This window comes from Juglans microcarpa x Juglans regia, chromosome 5D (genome assembly GCF_004785595.1).
Source record: "Juglans microcarpa x Juglans regia isolate MS1-56 chromosome 5D, Jm3101_v1.0, whole genome shotgun sequence".
Lineage (NCBI taxonomy): Eukaryota > Viridiplantae > Streptophyta > Magnoliopsida > Fagales > Juglandaceae > Juglans > Juglans microcarpa x Juglans regia.
Window position 1 is genome coordinate 33,367,516 of NC_054602.1, and position 19,699 is coordinate 33,387,214.

At 36.3% G+C, this 19,699-nt stretch overlaps 2 protein-coding genes and 1 long non-coding RNA gene across 3 annotated transcripts; all 3 read right to left on the reverse strand.

The window, feature by feature from the left end:
* Positions 1-1,551: 1,551 nt before the first annotated feature.
* On the reverse strand, positions 1,552-2,648 carry LOC121265922. Its single transcript, XM_041169583.1, has 3 exons — positions 2,635-2,648; positions 1,942-2,581; positions 1,552-1,797 (listed from the first exon to the last, which is right to left on the reverse strand). The coding sequence occupies exons 1-3, from the start codon at positions 2,646-2,648 to the stop codon at positions 1,552-1,554; spliced, it is 900 nt and encodes a 299-aa protein (XP_041025517.1).
* LOC121264029 lies at positions 2,636-4,685 on the reverse strand. The gene is made up of 4 exons (XM_041167063.1): positions 4,303-4,685; positions 4,124-4,199; positions 3,111-3,222; positions 2,636-2,879 (listed from the first exon to the last, which is right to left on the reverse strand). The coding sequence occupies exons 1-4, from the start codon at positions 4,388-4,390 to the stop codon at positions 2,757-2,759; spliced, it is 399 nt and encodes a 132-aa protein (XP_041022997.1). The 5' UTR covers positions 4,391-4,685; the 3' UTR covers positions 2,636-2,756.
* Positions 4,686-11,474: 6,789 nt separating this feature from the next.
* LOC121264031 lies at positions 11,475-18,981 on the reverse strand. Its single transcript, XR_005940442.1, has 3 exons — positions 18,922-18,981; positions 17,877-17,993; positions 11,475-11,528 (listed from the first exon to the last, which is right to left on the reverse strand). It is a non-coding gene; the product is annotated as an uncharacterized LOC121264031 (long non-coding RNA).
* Positions 18,982-19,699: the final 718 nt, after the last annotated feature.

The window sequence follows — 19,699 nt, forward strand, 5'->3', positions numbered from 1 at the left end:
AAAGAAAAATGAAAAAATAAACCAAAAACCAAAAGTGGTAAACTTGAGCAGACTACAGAGCCCGACTCTTATAATTTTTAATCATCTAATTCTTTTAGAATTATTACAAGATGCAAAAAAGATATTTTTTTATACATATATTTAAAATATATTTTTAAACTAATGTGTAGAGTACATAATCCACATTACTTAAATAGTAAATCTGATTTATAAGACTCAAATTTTAAAATTTATCTTTCAAATTAAATTATGTCATGTAAACACTTTAGTAGGTATGCTCTACACACCAACTTGAGAACTAAAATCTTTTCTATATTTAAAAGCTTTCCTACTTGATTTAAACATCGGCTGAGTAAATGAAAATTCGACTCTGTCCAACAAAATGGAGTCGGAGTTGAATTTTTTTTTTCAACTTTTCAGTAAGAGTCAGAAGTGTCGCTGGACCTCTAACTCAAACTCAAATCCAACTTCGACTTTAGGCTCCGACAGCGACTCCGATATTGTACATATATTATAAAATATATATTTATTTATATAGTTATATAACTATAACTTATATAATTAAATTCAATAATAAACTAGTTTGAGCTTATTATTATAAAATAATATACTTATACTATGATATAAATAGACTCATGATAGTTTAGTATATGTAAACATCATAGTATTACTACCGTACATAGTCAAGTATAAAAATAAGTTAGACACTAGTATTTAAGTAAGTCTAGTATAATTAGTTAATAACACATACACTAATTTACTAAAGTGTAATTAAACACTATAGTATAAGTCTTGTGTAGAAATAAATTAAGCACTAATATAGAAATAACTAATAAGTCTAGCGTAGAAATAAGTTATAAATAAGTTAGCCACTAGTATAATATAATAACATGTAATACTAAGTATAATAACATATAATCAGACACTAAAAATAATATGTAATACTATAGTATGGTAATATGTAATTAGACACTATAGTATAAGTTTCGTATAAAAATAAGCTAGATATTAATATAGAAGTAAATTAGTGAATGATTTAGTTTTAATTTTTAACTTTTTGAAAGCCCACAACAAATTCTTTTTTAAGATGAACTAAATATGAAGCTAAAAAAAGATTCAAAGAAAGCCTAAATCTGACTCCACTCCGACAAGTTGGAGTCGGATCGGAGCCTACACAAGTCAGAGTCGGATTCGGATTTAGGAGAATCTAACTCCGACTAAGTTGGTTCTCCCCTCTATTTAAAAGTATAAATACATATATGTTCAATGTCTTCAGGGTTTTGTGGCATACCTGCAAAGAGCAGAAACTAAATCTTGGGTCAACTTGGTAGATAAATGGGAAGGAGCTCTTCACTTACCAGTTTTTCAAATTCCGGATACAAGTAATCCTCTCGAATAATAGTTTAGACGAGAACATGACTCAAATATCTCTGCAACTGTTCATAACGGGTTGTTGCTAAGATATGTTGATAGTTAGCCTACCATGTACAAATAAAACATCTCCAAGCAATGACTAGCATGCACTGTCTTTTGGATTGATGATATTTTGGGTCACTTACCATGAGAGGAATTTCCTCTCTTGCTTGGCTCATGATCGTCTTCAATTTCACTCTCATCTAAACAAAATGATCGATTTTTGGCACTTGGCTCCGAACTAGCATTGCTGCTGGTAGCAAGAGGAGAGTCAACAGCACTAACTGTCATTTTTGCGGGTCTTGATCTCAGACTGTAGATAGACGAAGCAGGAATGTTTGTCGCAACTGGGCATAGGTCTAATTGGATGCTTCGTCCTATATCCTGCAAAACAACATTCCCAAAGCAAACCAGGAATTGCACTTAAAAATTAAAATCCTCCATTTGAAATCATTGAACATACGCCAATACACCTAGCTAACACGTAAGAGGTGGTATGCAATTACAAGGAGGATAGAGGTGCCATACCATATGCCTCAAAGCCATATCCAGAGACTTCTTTGAAAGTGTTCTTCCAAAGCCCGAACTGTCACTGAACAAGGACTTACTACCTTGATTATTATGTGTAAAGCGACCATCATCTTGCTTTGGTGGTGCAAGTTTCCTCATGTTTACTAATCTTTCAACCATCTTTGTTCCAATAAGCACAGGGCTATCTATCTCGCTGTCATTTCCCCTTGATCTACTATTCTCTTGAGTGGTGATTCCATTACTATAGGCACTGCCATGAGAAGCTCGCCCTCTAGAAGAAGAGCATGATTGTTTTCTCGTCTTCCCACTTGAAACAGAGTTGATAGAAGATGACCTAGCACTTGGAGCTTCCGGCTTATCCTTGGAGGCTGAAGCTGGCCTCTCTGGAAATGATGTCCTTAAGTGTGGTAGAGCCTCAGCGGAGAAACCAGCCTTCTCAGAGGGTTTCCAAGACCTAGATTTAGTTTTTAAAGAACTTCCACATGATAACAGATTTCTCGAATTTGTGGGTGCTGACTTTGGTGCTGAAGTAGATCGACCAGGAGGAGCAGATAAACTAGGTGCAATTGATGGGGTCAATGGTCCACGGTTTGGTGTGGCTGATCTTGATGTTGACTTCGAAGCTGGTAAGGAAGGTCTGGAAGTTGGTGTTAAAGACCGAGAAGTGGATCTAGAAGTTGTATTTCTCACCTTCGGAGCCACATTCTTAGTGGAACCAAAGGTGACTCGTGAAGTAGGTGTGGAGGATCTTGAGGGTTTTGTTGCAGAGGGTAATGTGGGCCGTCCCGTTGGTGTTGCGGGTCTAGGAGCAGTCAAGCACTGGATAATGAAGGCTTTTCATTATCATTGTCTAAAGAATTTTGTCCAGATGGTAAATTTGGCTGCTTTGGCGGCATAATGCTCCTTGAAGCAGCTTCTGCTGGGATCTTAGTCAGCTGCATGCCCATGAAATAAAACACAAGGAAACACAAATTTGCAGATTATAATAGAAGATGCGAAGCTATAAAAATACAAAACATTAGAGGGGACTGGGAAGATATACGCTCAAAAAATATGAAGAGCAAAGTAATGGTCTATGAGTCAAGTGTTAAAGCTGCACATTCACGGTCCTGTCAAGCCAGTTGACAAGGCCCTTAAGCATCCAGAACTAGAATCAAACCTCTTACCCTAGATTTCTGAGCAGTGGGAAGAGTATTAGGAATCTCAATCTGACTCAATACAGTTTTCTTTGAATCCTTCTCCAAAGAAGGAAAAAGTGAGGTTTCCAGCGGTATAAGCCTGAATTCAGAAGAGGGTTGTCATCAATACCACGCAAAAACAGATAATTCTCCCATAAAACGACAACATGTAACAATAAGGAATATGTCACACTCATCCCTCTCTCTCTCTCTCTCTCCCACTCAGGCGTGTGCGTGTGCACACATACATAGGAGTGCATGTGTGAGAATATACCTATGTATGCATGCAAAATCTATAATGTATCTGTTCTAATTTTCCGTCCTAGATGATCATCAACAGCAATAGCATAGGTTGAGAAGGTTATTCATTTCCACTGGGGAAAAATTAAGCATTCCACAATCCAAACCAGATGACAATAAAAGGAACTACTCAAAAACCCCGCATACGTGCAGACAGAAATGTGCATGAATAAAGCTTAAAAATAAGTAACTTAGTATCTTCTTTATGATATCATTAGCTTTAGTGGAACTTTAATCATAAAAGACTTTCAACGAGTGAGAGAAGAAAAGTAAGAAAATGCTTGAGCAACAAAGTGACCCCATACACAACAGGAATTATTATGACCAAGACTTTCCAGTGCAATCAAGAACCGCTAAAAGTTCGATTGAAATTTTGAGCATAAGATGTACACTGTATAGCATTGGCAATTCCGGTGGCCAGTGGGGTCCATCAAAAAACATCATTCCTAAAATGGAAATAGGATGCTCCAAGTTTTTTGGCTACTCAGCGAGTTCTTGAAATCAATTATTAACACATAAGTGCGTTTCTTTTAAACAGCGTGGTCTAGAATTTAGCGACATTTTGCTCACAATTTTTTTTAATCAATTTGAGAAGATATTGTAAACGGAGTCCCAATTGATGTTTAAGTCTTTGATCACGTTAAAAAAATTGCTAAACAAATATTGAAAAGAAATGTAGAGGTTTTAAGTTTAAACATCACCCGTCATGATCAGATTTGTCATTTTCCAAGTTCCAGAATTCATCGGCACGGACCTTGCGGGGCGGTGGAATTGACTCTGCAAAATGCAACATCGTCATCAACAAAAACAAAACAAAACTCCGACGTATAACTCACAAGAAGAATGCTAAAATCGATCCAGAGAGACTCAAAAAAGGGACCTAAAGAGTTGTGAGGGAGGAGTAGATTATTCTTCCGGTCCATGTCAACGAACAGTGCGAGCTCTTCTTCTTTCTCCTTCGTCATCATATGTATCCGGAAAAAGCTTCTCTCTCTCGCTCACCCTCTGTTTCCCGGTCTCTCTGGACACTTTCAAAGTACTCTCTAGAAATGAAGGCCACGAGTAGTACTAAAGCTCAGCTATATGTTTCAAAACGAACTAAGCAATCTCAAAAACGAAGACGGATCTGAAGAAAAAGCTTCAGATGCAGCAGCTGAAGGAACCCTCGCCAACACAGAGTGATTGTTGACGAAAACGGAGCAGTTGGGAGTTGAGAGTTAAGCCTTCGGGTTTTTCCACAAATGGAGAATTTGAATTGCAAGTTAACCAAAAGGAAACGGCTACAGATTTGAGGAGAGTTACGAAATTGCCATTTCAACGCAATTAAAAGAGACAGCACACTGCCCAATGAAACATCAAACTTCAAAGTACACGTCGGGATTTTCCGGGTACATTCATTCAAAATTATTATTGGATCTCTTTTTTTTTTTTTAAATAGAATTTTTAAAATGAAAAATACAACTTTTCTCTTTCATTAACGCTTTCATTTTGACAATAATGTATTTTAATTTTTTTATACATTTTTTTTACTTAATAATTAAAAAAGTAATTATTAGTATATTGATATTTTTTTTATCTTTTTTAAAAATATTTTTAAATAATAAAAAAATATGAATAAAAAATTAAAAAAAGATAAAAAGAAAATTTTAACCTAACGATCACTTAGAGCAACTACTCTACACCCAGAGTAACACCGCTATTTAAAAAATAACAATCATTATGCAACGTCAGATAAAATTAAATAAGATAAACATATATTCAGCAATAAAATAAAATAAACATATAAATACAAGTATATTCTTAAAACTGTAATCTAGAAAATATTAATAAAGTTAAAATAAGAAAAATAAATAAACTTAAAAAGTATAATAAAATAATTATAATAAACTAAATCTAAAATTAGCTAAAAACAGAAAAATCAGTTAATTTTCTTTTTTATAAAAGACTAATCTAAAATCAGAAAAATCTAAAATAATTTTCTCTTTTTCTTTTCCCAAATGGTGATTGGAGCTCTCACATAAAACCCACTCCTTCCATATCTCTTGGGCACAATATCAAGCGATCCCATCAAATTCCAAATAAAAAGGGACTACACTTGGGGAAGTCCAAGTCCAACCCAAGTTTGATGGCTAAAATAAGTACTCTTTTTGGGGCCACGATACATCTCAGCCCAAAAAGGAACAAGTTAAACGCTTGGCTGTACTTACATGTTACATGCATCTTTCTTCGGTGGGCCAGACAGGCTATACATCCATAATCCAACTCACTTGTTTCACCCATCAATCACCTTACCTTAGATGAAAAATAAAAAATAAAATAAAATAAAATATTATTAGAATATTATTTTTAATATTATTATTATCTTGAGATTTGAAAAAGTTGAATTGTTTATTATATTTTGTGTTAAGATTTGAAAAAATTGTAATTATGAGTTGAGGTGAGTTTCGAATCTAAAGTCAAAATGTTACTTGAAGTACTCTATATGTAAGATTACAAAATGACATGATAGCAATGGCACTGCGGTGATAAGACTGGTAGCACTGGGAAAGCAAAATGCATATCTAGGATACAAGTGATGATGAGATTTACCATCAACTAGCCCGACCATGGACTGTAAAGGGAAGACAATGATAAATGGTAACGCAGTTACACACGGCATTATTTAGAGGGAAGACAATGGTAAAAGGGAATGTAGCACTGTTACAAAGGTATTGTTTCTCATTCCCACATGCAAGCTTTTATCAACTCATTGGTGGGAATCAAGTCCTTTTGGCTGGTTCATAGCAGGCTGGTATTGCAGCATTCTTTTTCCCTATCAACTCATTAGGAGTGTATCTATTTTTTTATAGCAAAACCAATTGGTCATTCAAGCAACCTCTAATACCAATGTGACCAGATTTTCAGTTGGACCTATACAACATTGAGGAGTGGTTTAACTTGCCAATATTCAGACACTGATATTCAATAATAGATGAATTATTGCCCATAACATATGCTACTTCCTTCACATGTGCTTCTTTCTAACTGTTGTAATTCTGACTTGCTTGTAGATCCAAGATCAGAATCTTAGATGCCAAGATTTGTCACACAGATTTGATTAATGTTTGTAAACAGAATGCAGTAAACAAGTAATGCAGTAAACAAGTAACACAAGAATTACGTGGTTCGATCCTAGTGATCTACATCCACGGCAGCAACAGTCAAGATCTTTATTGTTGATCAAAATACAATCTTGAGATTACAAGAACACTCTCTCATTTACACCTCACAAGTTCTTGGAGCCTTTTTCACAGATTGTTCTCTCTATTTCTCTCTTGTATTTCTCAGCACACGAAAAACTTAAAACTCAAGTACAAACTGAAGCCTCTATTTATAGCATAAAGTAGTAACAAAGAAATAAGTTTCTGCTTCCTATAAACAGGTCAGTACTCAAGTCTTCCCTCATGTGCAGTCATGTGCACATGTGCTTTCCTTTTAAAATGATTGACACCTATCATAACAATTCTCCACCTTGGAAATCATTTAGAACTTCCAAGCTGCCTTTTCCCTCTTTGACTGTTGCTGCAGGTCCCCTCTAAGTGGCTTGGCAATTTTCCATATTGATCAAGTTCAGACAATGTTTGAACTTGACTGTTGGCAGGGACTTAGTCATTATGTCAGATGGATTTTCTTCTGTTGGGATCTTTTCTACTTCAATCTCTCCAGCTGAAATGATGTCCCTCACAAAGTGTAGCCTAATGTCTATATGTTTTGATCTTTCATGGTATACTTGATTTTTGGCAAGGTGAATTGTGCTCTGGTTATCACAGTGAACTGTGATATTCCCCTCATACATGCCTAATTCGTGAGATATACCCTTCAACCATATAGCTTCCTTTATTGCTTCAGTCATTGCAATATACTCTGCCTCAGTTGTTGACAAGGCAACTACTGGCTGAAGATTTGCCTTCCAGCTGATGGCACCTCCAAAGGCAGTGAACACAAAACCAGTCAAGGACTTTCTTGTGTCAATATTACCTGCGTAATCTGAATCAACAAAACCTTCTAGCTCACTTCCTCTTTTCACATTTTCACCAAATTTCAGTCCCAGACTCCTTGAACCAGAAAGGTATTGAAATACCCATTTGATAGCATGCCAGTGTGGTTTTCCTGGATTGCTCATAAACCTACTAACTAAGCTGACAGCATAGGTCAGATCTGGTCTAGAGCAAATCATGGCATACATGATGCTTCCTACCATGCTAGCATATGGTATTTTCTGCATAAATTCCTTATCTTCTTCAGTTTCTGGAGCTTGAGTGACTGAAAGTTTTGAGTGCTGCCCTATTGGGGTACTAACTGTTTTTAGCTGATCCATACCAAATCTAGTTAAAATTTTGGAAATATATGCCTTTTGAGATAGGTAGAGAAGCCTTTTACTTCTTTCCCTTACTATCTCCATTCCCAAAATTATTTTAGCAGGGCCTAGTTCTTTCATTTCAAATTCTGATTTTAGTATGCATTTTACTAAATCTATCTGAATTTTATCCTTACAAGCAATTAACATATCATCTACATAAAGCAGTAGATAAATTGGAGTTTCTTCAATTTGCTTGTAATATACACAGCTATCATAATTGCTTCTATTGAAACCAATATTAATCATATGGGAGTCAAACCTTTTATACCATTGTCTAGGAGACTGTTTAAGTCCATACAATGATTTTTTTAGTAAACACACTTGACTCTTAGTGGTTTCAGTTGTGAAGCCTTCGGGTGGTTGCATGTATATGACTTCTTCAAGTTCTCCATGCAAGAAAGCTGTCTTCACATCTAGTTGTTCTAAATGCATGTCTTGATGAGCAACAAAAGAAAGTAACAGTCTTATTGAACTGTGTTTAACCACAGGAGAAAAAATCTCATTATAATCCACACCCTCTCTCTGTGTAAACCCCTTTGCTACCAACCTAGCCTTGTACCTAGGTAGTTCAACCCCTGGTATGCCTTCTTTCCTTTTAAAGATCCATTTGGATCCAATAAGTTTCTGTTTTTCTGGTTTTGGAACCATTTCCCATGTTTGATTTTTGTTTAAAGAATCCATTTCTTCTTGCATTGCAAGCTTCCATTTTTCAGCCTCTTTACTAGCCATGGCCTCTTTAAAAGACCTTGGTTCTAACTCAATTATATCATCAGCAACAGTTAATGCAAAAGCTGTAAGTTCAGCTTGCCCATACCTTTGAGGTGGTCTTATAACTCTTCTTTCTCTGTCTCTTGCCAGATTGTAAGAGTTCTCCCCACCTTGAGTTTTATGCTCTGTGCTTATACTCTCAGCTTTTATTTTATTATCTTGATGACATGGAGATTCTATTGAGTTCTCCACCTCAAGTTGTATATGAGTATTGGTAGGTTGCTGTCCTAAATTTTCTGGTTCAGTTTTATGTCTAGCCATTTGCCCCTCGTTGAAGGTCACATCTCTACTAATGATACATTTCTGTACCCAGGTTCATCTATCCATAGCTTATAGCCTTTAATACCATCTGGGTATCCCACAAAAATGCACTTAAGTGCTCTAGGTTCTAACTTGTCAGTTTTAGTATGTGCATAGGCTACACATCCAAAAACTCTTAGATGGTCATACCTAGATGGTTTTCCAGACCACATCTCTTGTGGAGTTTTAAAGTTTAAAGCTGAGGAGGGACATCTATTTATCAAGTGAACTGCTGTGGTGGCAGCCTCAGCCCAAAATGATTTTGGTAATCTTGAGGTTGACAACATACACCTCACTTTCTCCAAAATGGTTCGGTTCATTCTTTCAGCCAAACCATTTTGTTGAGGTGTTTCCCTCACAGTTTTATGCCTAGCTATGCCCTCCCTTTTACAGAAATTATTAAAATCATTGGATAGATATTCTAGGCCATTATCTGTCCTTAACCTTTTAATTTTCCTGCCAACCTGATTTTCAACTAGAGTTTTCCATTCTTTGAACTTGGCAAAAGTATCACTTTTATTTTTCAGAACATATAACCATACCTTCCTTGAGTAATCATCAATAATGGATAAGAAATACCTTGCCCCACCATGTGAGTTGACCCTTGCTGGCCCCCAGAGATCTGAGTGAATGTAATCCAAGGTTTGCTTGGTTTGGTGTACTGCTGGTTTGAAACTAACTCTTGTTGCCTTTCCAAAAATACAATCCTCACAGAAAGGTAGTTCTCCCAACCTTTCTTCCTCGGGTAGGCCTTGTTTTTGTAGTTCTTGAAGACCCCTTTGACTAATGTGTCCCAGTCTCAAGTGCCATAGTCTAACCTTGTCTTCTTTTCTGTTTTGCACAGGTGAGGCCTCACCAATGACAGTCTTGCCTATCAGCATGTACAACCCATTTCTTATAATTCCCTTCATTACAATCAAAGCACCCTTGGAAACTCTCAGTGTTCCAGATTCTGACTTGAAAATATAGCCAGATTTGTCAAGCATTCCCAGAGAAATCAGATTTCTCTTCAGTTCAGGTATGTATCTTACTTCTTGTAGTAATCTTTCCATACCATCAAACATTTTTAGCCTAACAGTCCTAATTCCCAGAATCTTACATGTTTTATTGTTACCAAGAATTACATGTCCTTCATTCAATTCTGTGAATGTTTCAAACCATGATCTAGAGGGGCACATGTGGAATGAACATCCTGAGTCTAGGATCCATTCCTTTCCTGAGTCAACTTCTGAAACATTCAAGACCTCTGCACTATCATACCCATCCAATACCACTGCTGCATTTCCATCTTCCTTAGACTTATTTCCCACATTTTGTTGTCTTTCAGGGCAATCCCTCTTGAAGTGTCCTTCTTTATGGCATGTGAAGCATTTTAATTTCTTCCCTTTTGATTGTGATCTTTCCTTTGATCTTTCCTTTTTATTCTTCCATTTATGGTTTTGCTTTTCTGGTCTGCCCCTAACTATCAAACTTTCTCCAGTTTCAGTTTTGATCTCTGCCTCTTTGTGTAGTTCCCTCGAGTGCAATACAGATTTAACCTCTTCTAAAGACAAACTCTCTCTACCATACATCATGGTTTCTTTAAGGTTTGCATAAGAAGAATCTAAAGAACTTAAAAGTAGAATAGCTTGATCCTCATCCTCAATTTTTATGTCTATGTTTGCAAGATCCAATATGATCTTGTTAAACTCATCAAGATGTTCTTCCATAGACTTACCTGGAGTCATTTTGAAAGTATAGAGCTTGGTCTTCTTGTGGAGTCGATTTGCCAAAGATTTAGTCATGTATAAGCTTTCTAGTTTTAGCCAAACACCTGCTGCTGTGTCTTCTTTGGCAACTTCCCTCAAGACTTTGTCACCAAGGGACAAGATGATGGTGCTGTGAGCCTTCTGCAAGAGTTGCAGTTTCTCTTTTTCAGATAAAGAACTTAAGTTCTTTTCACCAAGAAGTGCATCTTGGAGGCCCTGTTGAACCAGCAGTGCTTTCATCTTTATTCTCCACAGACCAAAATCATTCTTTCCATTAAACTTTTCTACATCGAACTTGGCAGTCCCCATTGGAACCTGGGCTCTTGATACCACTTGTTGTAATTCTGACTTGCTTGTAGATCCAAGATCAGAATCTTAGATGCCAAGATTTGTCACACAGATTTGATTAATGTTTGTAAACAGAATGCAGTAAACAAGTAATGCAGTAAACAAGTAACACAAGAATTACGTGGTTCGATCCTAGTGATCTACATCCACGGCAGCAACAGTCAAGATCTTTATTGTTGATCAAAATACAATCTTGAGATTACAAGAACACTCTCTCATTTACACCTCACAAGTTCTTGGAGCCTTTTTCACAGATTGTTCTCTCTATTTCTCTCTTGTATTTCTCAGCACACGAAAAACTTAAAACTCAAGTACAAACTGAAGCCTCTATTTATAGCATAAAGTAGTAACAAAGAAATAAGTTTCTGCTTCCTATAAACAGGTCAGTACTCAAGTCTTCCCTCATGTGCAGTCATGTGCACATGTGCTTTCCTTTTAAAATGATTGACACCTATCATAACACTAACTAGTAACGATGCCAAAGTTGAAGAATGCTTACACTTTATCAAAGAGATAAGTCTTTCCATGCCTGCAGTGAAAAGACTGATACAGAAAGCAAAGGGTTAGAGCAAAACAATGAAGGGAATACACGCCAAGTTCAAACAAAGACAAGAGTCACAAGACACAAACAGCACATCGTCTCTGACAAGGGTCATTTTAATATTGTCACTACCTTAATTTGATTAATTATTTACTTAGGAGGAAAACATTAGACCCGCTATTTCAATCATATGAGTAATACTAGATACAGTCTTAGAGTGTGCAAACCACGCACACTTCCTTTGAAAAGAAGTGAGGTCCAGCATTTAAAAAAATGATTTTTTCATGTGAATTCCAGATTTAACCACTTTTTATAAAGGAAGTGTGCGAGGCTTGCACATGTTAGGATTGGAAATATCATTTCTCGAAACTAAAATCACTCCACATGTTTCTGCGTTAGCATGTTTAAAGCATGATAGTAGTCACACTGGCTTAACCCAACAAACTTCTAAACCAGGTTTGAACATTGAGTACACCATTGCAAACCTTCAGCAATCCAATCTCAAAGGTTTGAAGTTGAACACAGCAAACTATGGCATGGAATGCTAAATAAGGTAACTGGGTATCTTGCAATTCTTCATATATGAAAAAAAACAACGAAAAAAGGAAAAAAGAGTGACACTTAAGCAATATCGACACAATATTTCCAAATTAATAAACAAGTTAAACAAAATCATATTAAGGCTTCCCTCTTTCTTTCTTTAGTTTTTTTATTTTTTTTTTTTGTGTGTGTGTTTCTTAACCTCTTTTCGTTCTTGTAAGAACAATACAACCAGTCCCTCTTATCAAAGGTGACTCTACACCACGAAATCTAACTCAAGAATCACAAATATTGAAGATAAAATCTCGGGATTAACAAGAACAAACAGAAATCAACAAGAAATAATAAAAGAATAAGAGAATAAGAAATACAAACAGAGATTACGTGGTTCAGCCCTAATGGCCTACATCCACGGCAGGAATAGCCTCAGAGATCATTCTTTATTGAGCAATCTTCAAAAGCCAATGTATCTTACACAAGATCAAGCTAATACTGAGCCAAACACAAGCCACAATACAGCTTTCATTTATCCCTCAGAAACCCTAGCTTTCTCTCTATTCTGTACAAGGCTCTTGAAACGGCAGAAACCCAAAATGTCCAAAATGTTAAATCTCTCCCTTAACCCTAACACGGCACAAAGAAGCATATATACACGCATAAAAAGATTGCAACATGTGTTTTTGATCCAGCGGCTATTATTCAAGCCAAAAAGTTGCTCACATGTGAAGCACACGTTCTTTCCACTGCCTATCAATAAGTGCCGCTGCTAATCACCAAGTGTCACATCCTTTAATATACTGCATATACAATTGTTAGAGTAACATAGAGAGATGGTAAAATAATGACACAATATTCACAATTCTCCACCTTGACAATATTATACCCATCACTTCTATCCTAGTCTCATCTTGGTTGTTCCTGCAGTGTCCCTCTATTAGGGATCTTTAACAGATTTCATGTTAATCAAGTTCAGACAGTGTCTGAACTTTGTTAACGGCAGGGATTTAGTCATCATGTCTGAGGGATTTTCCTCAATTGGATTTTTTTCCACTCTAACTTCTCTAGACTCCATTACATCCCTTACAAAATGAAGCCTAACATCTATATGCTTAGTCCTTTCATGATATACTTGGTTTTTAGCCAAGTATATAGAACTTTGGTTATCACAATGTACAACAATATTTCGTTTAAAAATACCTAATTCATGTGATATACCATTTAGCCATATGGCCTCCTTTATAGCCTCTGTCAAAGTTATATACTCAGCCTCTGTTGTTGACAAAGTCACAACAGATTGCAAGTTTGACTTCCAACTAATAGCCCCCTCATATGCAGTGAAAACATATCCTGTTAAAGATTTCCTGGTATCCACATTACCAGCATAATAAGCATCAACAAAACCCTCTAATTCACAACCTTCCTTAACATTTGATCCATATTTTAGGCTCAAATTCATAGTTCTAGAAATATACCTTAATAACATTTAATGGCTTGCCAGTATGCCTTACCAGAGTTACACATAAACCTACTAACAACACTGACAGCAAAAGTAAGATCTGGTTTTGTACAGACCATGGCATACATCACACTTCCCACCATGCTAGCATAGGGAATTTGTTGCATAAATTCTATTTCTGATTCTATTTCTGGGGCCTGACTAGAGGACAACTTGAAATGTTGGCCCAAAGGTGTGCTTACAGGTTTAACATGGTCCATACCAAACCTTTTTAGAATTTTAGAGAAATAGTTTTTCTGAGATAGATACAAACATTTCCCTGACCTATCTTTTACATTATCCATTCCTAAAATTCTACTAGCTGGTCCTAGATCTTTCATGTCAAACTCAGATTTCAACATACACTTAGCTTGTTTGATTAAATCAGGGTCTTTACAAGCCACTAACATATCATCTATATATAGTAAAAGATATATTAATATTCCATTAACATCTTTATAGCAAACACAACTGTCATAACAACTTCTTTTAAAATCATTTTCAAGCATGTAATTATCAAATCTCTTATACCATTGCCTAGGATATTGTTTTAGACCATATAAAGATTTCTTAAGTAAACAAACTTGATTAGAGTTAATGTCTTTTATAAACCCCTCAGGAGGTTGCATGTAAATTACCTCTTCTAATTCTCCATGTAGCAGTTTTTACATCCAACTGTTCTAAGTGCAGATCATGATATGCAATGTAAGATAGAAGCAATCTAATGGAACTATGCTTAACCACAGGAGAGAATATCTCATTAAAATCTATTCCCTCTCTTTGAGTGAAACATTTAGCCACTAGTCTAGCATTGAACCTAGTACCTTCTACCCCTGGTATACCTTCTTTTCTTTTAAAGATCTACTTGGATCCCACTAGCCTGGCCCCATTAGGTTTGGTAACTAGTTCCCAAGTTTTGTTTTTGTTAAGAGACTCCATTTCATCATGCATAGCAAGTATCTACTTAGTGGCATCCTTGCTAGCAATAGCCTCTTTATAAGTTTTTGGTTCTTGATAAATAACCTCATCTGCAATGGTCAAAGCAAAAGCTGTAAGTTCAACTTGACCATACCTTAGAGGTAGTTTTATAACACTTTTCTTTCTGTCTCTTACTAACATGTAAGAGTCAGAACCTGATTCATCTAAGTCTTCTGAAATTGGGTCCTCAGAGTTACTGATTTGCCCAATATTAGGATCTGTTGAGGTGTTTACTCTCTCCACCTCAACATGTACATTTCCCTCAGTGTTACTAGGTCTTTGTTCCACCTCTGTCTTATGAACCCGAGCCATTTGGGATTCATTAAAGACCACATCCCTGCTTATAAAACATTTGTGTCTGCCAGGTTCATCTAACCATAGTTTATACCCTTTAACACCCTCAGGGTATCTCACAAAAATACACTTAAGTGCCCCAGGATCTAACTTTTCAGTTTTTGAGTGTGCATGAGCTGTACACCCAAAAATTCTAAGATAATCATAATTTGGTGGTTTTCCAGTCCACATTTCTTGTGGTGTTTTAAAACCTATAGCAGAAGATGGACACCTCTTAATTAAGTGAACTGCTGTGACAACAGCTTCAGCCCAGAAATTTTTAGGTAACCCAGCATTAGATAACATACATCTCACTCTCTCTAGAATGGTCCTATTCATCCTTTCTGCCAGACCATTCTGTTGAGGAGTTTCCCTCACAGTTTTGTGTCTTAGAATCCCCTCCTTTTGACAGAAAATATTAAACTCTGTTGATAGAAACTCTAGTCCATTATCAGTTCTTAGGATTTTTAGTTTTCTGTCTAACTGATTCTCTACTAAGGATTTCTATTTCTTAAAAGTTTCAAAAGTGTCACTCTTGTGTTTGATAATGTAAATCTATATCTTCCTAGAGTAGTCGTCAACGATGGAGAGGAAATAATTCCCTCCACCATGGAAAGCTACTCTAGAAGGTCTCCAAAGGTCAGAATGTACATAATCAATGGTCTGAGTAGTCATATTAGTTGCCCTTTTAAAACTAACCCTTTTAGCCTTTCCATAGACACAGTCTTCACAGAAAGGTAAATTTTCCAGGCCAGCATCAGTCAACAAGCCTTGTTTGTGTAATTCTAAAAGTCCTCTTTGACTAACATGCCCTAATCTCCTGTGCCAAAGCATAGATTTATTCTCAATGACATTCTGTACAGGGGATGCTTCCCCACAATGGTTTTTCCAACTAGAGTATAAAGGCCATTTTTAATTACCCATTTCATAATTGTGAGTGAACTTTTAGTAACTTTAAAGACCCCTGCTTCAGACTTAAAGGAATAACCTGAATTATCAAGTGTGCCAAGAGAAATCAAATTTCTCTTTAAGTCAGGTATAAATCTGACTTCCTTCAAAAGTCTCTCCATTCCATCATGTAATTTTAGTCTTATACACCCAATTCCCATGATTTTACAGGATTTATTATTCCCTAAAATTACATGTCCACCATCTAATACAGAAAAGGTTTCAAACCAGTTCCTATTGGGACACATGTGAAAAGAGCAGCCAGAATCTAGAATCCACTCCTTTTCAGACCCTACCTCAGATACATTCAGTACCTCAGCACTTTCATACCCCAGCACTTTCATACCCCTCTATCACAACTGCCACATCCTCATCCTCTTTGTTTTTATTTCTCATCTGAGTTTTTCTATCAGGACAGTCTCTTTCGAAATGTCATTCTTTGTGACATAGAAAACACTTTAATTATTTTTCTTTAGACTTAGACCTTCCTTTCTTAAATCTAATTTATTTTTCTTGCCTCTGTTTTCTTGTCCTCCCCTAACAGACAAGCCCTCACCATGTTCTCGTTTGGTATCTTCTTGATTTTGTAATTCCCTAGCATGAAGCATAGACTGCACTTCATCTAGAGATAAGGTGTCTCTACCATACATCATGGTTTCCTTAAGGTTCTGGTATGATGAGTCCAAAGAACTCAGCAAGAGGATTGCTTGATCCTCATCCTTCACCTTAATATCTATATTAGCTAGGTCTATTATAATTTTATTAAAAGTATCCAGATGTTCCCCTATTGGGATTCCAGGAGTCATTTTAAGAGTATATAACCTAGTTTTCTTGCAAAGTTTGTTAGCCAGTGATTTTTTCATATATAGGTGTTCTAGTTTTAACCAAATACCAGTAGCAGATTCCTCACTTGCTACTTCCCTCAACACTTTATCTCCTAAAGACAAAATAAGTACATTGTGGGCCTTTTGAAGAATGTCCTTCTAGACTTCTCCATTTCCTTCCTCTTTCGAGGAAGAGCCCATTTTTTCAAAGGTGAGAGCATTCTGTAAGCCCTGTTGGATTAACAGAGCTCTCATATTTAATCTCCATAATCCGAAGTCATTTAACCCTATAAATTTCTCAACATCAAATTTCGTGATCCCCATTGAACCAAGCTCTTGATACCAATTGTAAGAACAATACAACCAGAGTCCTTTTTATCAAAGGTGACTCTATACCACGAAATCCATCTCAAGAATCACAAATATTGAAGATAAAATATCAAGATTAACAAGAACAAAACAAAAATCAACAAGAAATAATAAAAGAATAAGAGAATAAGAAATACAAATAGAGATTACGTGGTTCGACCTTAATGGCCTACATCCACGGCAGGAACAGCCTCAAAGATCATTCTTTATTGAGCAATCTTCAAAAGCCAATGTATCTTACACAAGATCAAGCTAATACTGAGCCAAACACAAGCCACAATACAGCTTTCATTTATCCCTCAGAAACCCTAGCTTTCTCTCTATTCTGTACAAGGCTCTCGAAACAGCAGAAACCCAAAATGTCCAAAATGTAAAATCTCTCCCTTAACCCTAACACGGCATAAAGAAGTATATATACACGCATAAAAAGATTGTAGCACGTGTCTTTGATCCAGCAGCTATTATTCAAGCCAAAAAGTTGCTCATGTGTGAAGCACACGTTCTCTCCACTGCCTATCAATAAGTGCCGCTGCTTATCACCAAGTGTCCTATCCTTTAATATACTGCATATACAATTGTTAGAGTAATATAGAGAGATGGTAAAATAATGACACAATATTTACAGTTCCCCTAACAGATTTATAAATGAAGGGTCTTCCTTGTACCCGATATCTAATTCCCTATTGGAAAGTTAGCATGAACTCTCGATACAATAATAATAATAACAATAGTAACAACAATAATAATATGTCACACATTAACAAAACATGACGTTGCATCATTCAACATTACGCTATGATTATTCGAAAAAGAGCAAATTGATCAACACTAGGTTTGAGACATAGCAGGTAGCGAAACAAAACCTTCAAAACAGTATCATCAGAAAGGGCAATGTGTGTTTTGCAGTGCTTGCAGCTATAGAGGCTTCCTTCAAGAGTGATCACAAATAGCCTGTCACACATACAATCAATTCTTATTTTCTATTGTGAGGGGAAAAAATACACTAGCCCATAAATTGGGTCCAACCTATCAAGATATCACTAGGGACAAAAGAGGGGGATAAAAAAGATATAAGGGTTTTAAATTTCAAGAGGGAAAGGTGGGACAAAGGGATATAAGGGTTGTGAATGTCAGAGGGGGAGAAGGAGGGATCAATGAGAGCAAGTCAGACACGCCAAGAGGAGCAGTCGTATCATGGCAAAGAGCTTCAGAGCATGCCAGAAAGAAAGTAGCCCAAGGAAGGAAGCTGACACACGCAACAAATGAGTATATATATAAAGCATATAGCCAGATGAAAAGACATAGACTAATGAACGTCTTCTACTTTTCAGAGGGACCGAGCTCTCACTTAATAAGATCTTCTTCTTCAAGTAACCCCTCGAGGAAGACATCGCCCTCAACAAGAAGAGTTTCAACCTTCTCTATACAACGAGATATGATGACCCATTAGTGATTGTAAACTGATATATTATATTGAAGATTTCCTTTCCAAAACCCCCGTGGACGTAGGCATATTGCCGAATCACGTAAATCTTGATGTCATCTATTTTTACTTTCACAAGTATTTATTTTCTATTCGCCTCCATGGACGTACGAAATGCCACCGTAAAGCCGCACCGAAACACTACTGGGGGCTCCAAATAATTCACATCGTGGCACGGGGGTGTGGATTTGCCAGGCCCGCGAAACACGACATCAACATCTATTTTCCGGCAAAGCCATCCAAAGACGATCTCCGTGTTAGACAAAAGCATTAAACCAGCAAAACCCACAAGATAAAATCAAATAAAGTTCATGAAAATGAATGTAATACTACAGCACAAAAAGAAAATCAAGTAGATGGGTTATCACAATGCAGACTTTTATTTCACGTAGAGGGAAATGGCTACGAAAGAGATTACAACTTACAGAGGGAAGCACAGAAGCAATCGAACCGTATGATCGAATGGAGGACGTGTCCCCCTCCATCTCTACATGTGTACCATTTTTTATACTGTAGCATCCAAGCGAGTGAAATTGGGTTCCTCCATTCAAAAGAGGCCTTACGAATCACAACACTTGTTAATCATTTCTTCCAGTATCTTTAGCCGATTGGGCAGCACTCTATTGGAATTCTTAACGTTTTTAATGTTTGATTTTACTTGTATAATTCAGATATTACTTAATGTTGGAAACACTACATCACGTATGATGTTGTGTCTGTCGCATGATACTTTCAGAGCGGCCTAAAAGTTTAGAACTATTGTTTATTAAAAAAGAAAAAGGTTCAGAACTATCGGGGTCGGTAAGAATATAAAAAATTATTACCCAGTTGTTTTTGATTCGTTGTTTTTGCCACCGATTGATTCACATGCATTCGCTTATATATATATATATATATATATGATAGCACAGACTGATGTCAATGCTGTAGGCTCTTGTAATGCAGTGTCTGTTCCTGACCTTAACAATGTAATGGCCGAAGGCCATAGTGATGTTTTATTGAACGAAATTCGAAGTTTCAAAAAAAAAAAAAAAATTAACATCTCAAAAAATGAGTGCTATCATCACAAAGAAATGTCATAGAAATAAACTTATAAATTAATATAATTTCATATAATACGTTAGATCAAATTTATAATAAAATAGATTTACAACCTAATGTATCACATTAAGATATGTCAGTTTATGAATTTACTTTTGTGAA

What these genes read in the sequence shown, in the direction of transcription:
- LOC121265922 (XM_041169583.1), bottom strand. An exon ending in ATATGGCTTTGAGGCATATG is followed by an intron (nt 1,798 to 1,941) that starts GTATGGCACCTC and finishes GTTGTTTTGCAG; the next exon opens with GATATAGGACGAAGCATCCA.
- LOC121264029 (XM_041167063.1), bottom strand. Translation starts at nt 4,390, where the DNA reads ATGATGACGAAGGAGAAAGAAGAAGAGCTCGCACTGTTCGTTGACATG. An exon ending in CCTCCCTCACAACTCTTTAG is followed by an intron (nt 4,200 to 4,302) that starts GTCCCTTTTTTG and finishes TGCATTTTGCAG; the next exon opens with AGTCAATTCCACCGCCCCGC. An exon ending in CCACTGCTCAGAAATCTAGG is followed by an intron (nt 2,880 to 3,110) that starts GTAAGAGGTTTG and finishes ATGGGCATGCAG; the next exon opens with CTGACTAAGATCCCAGCAGA.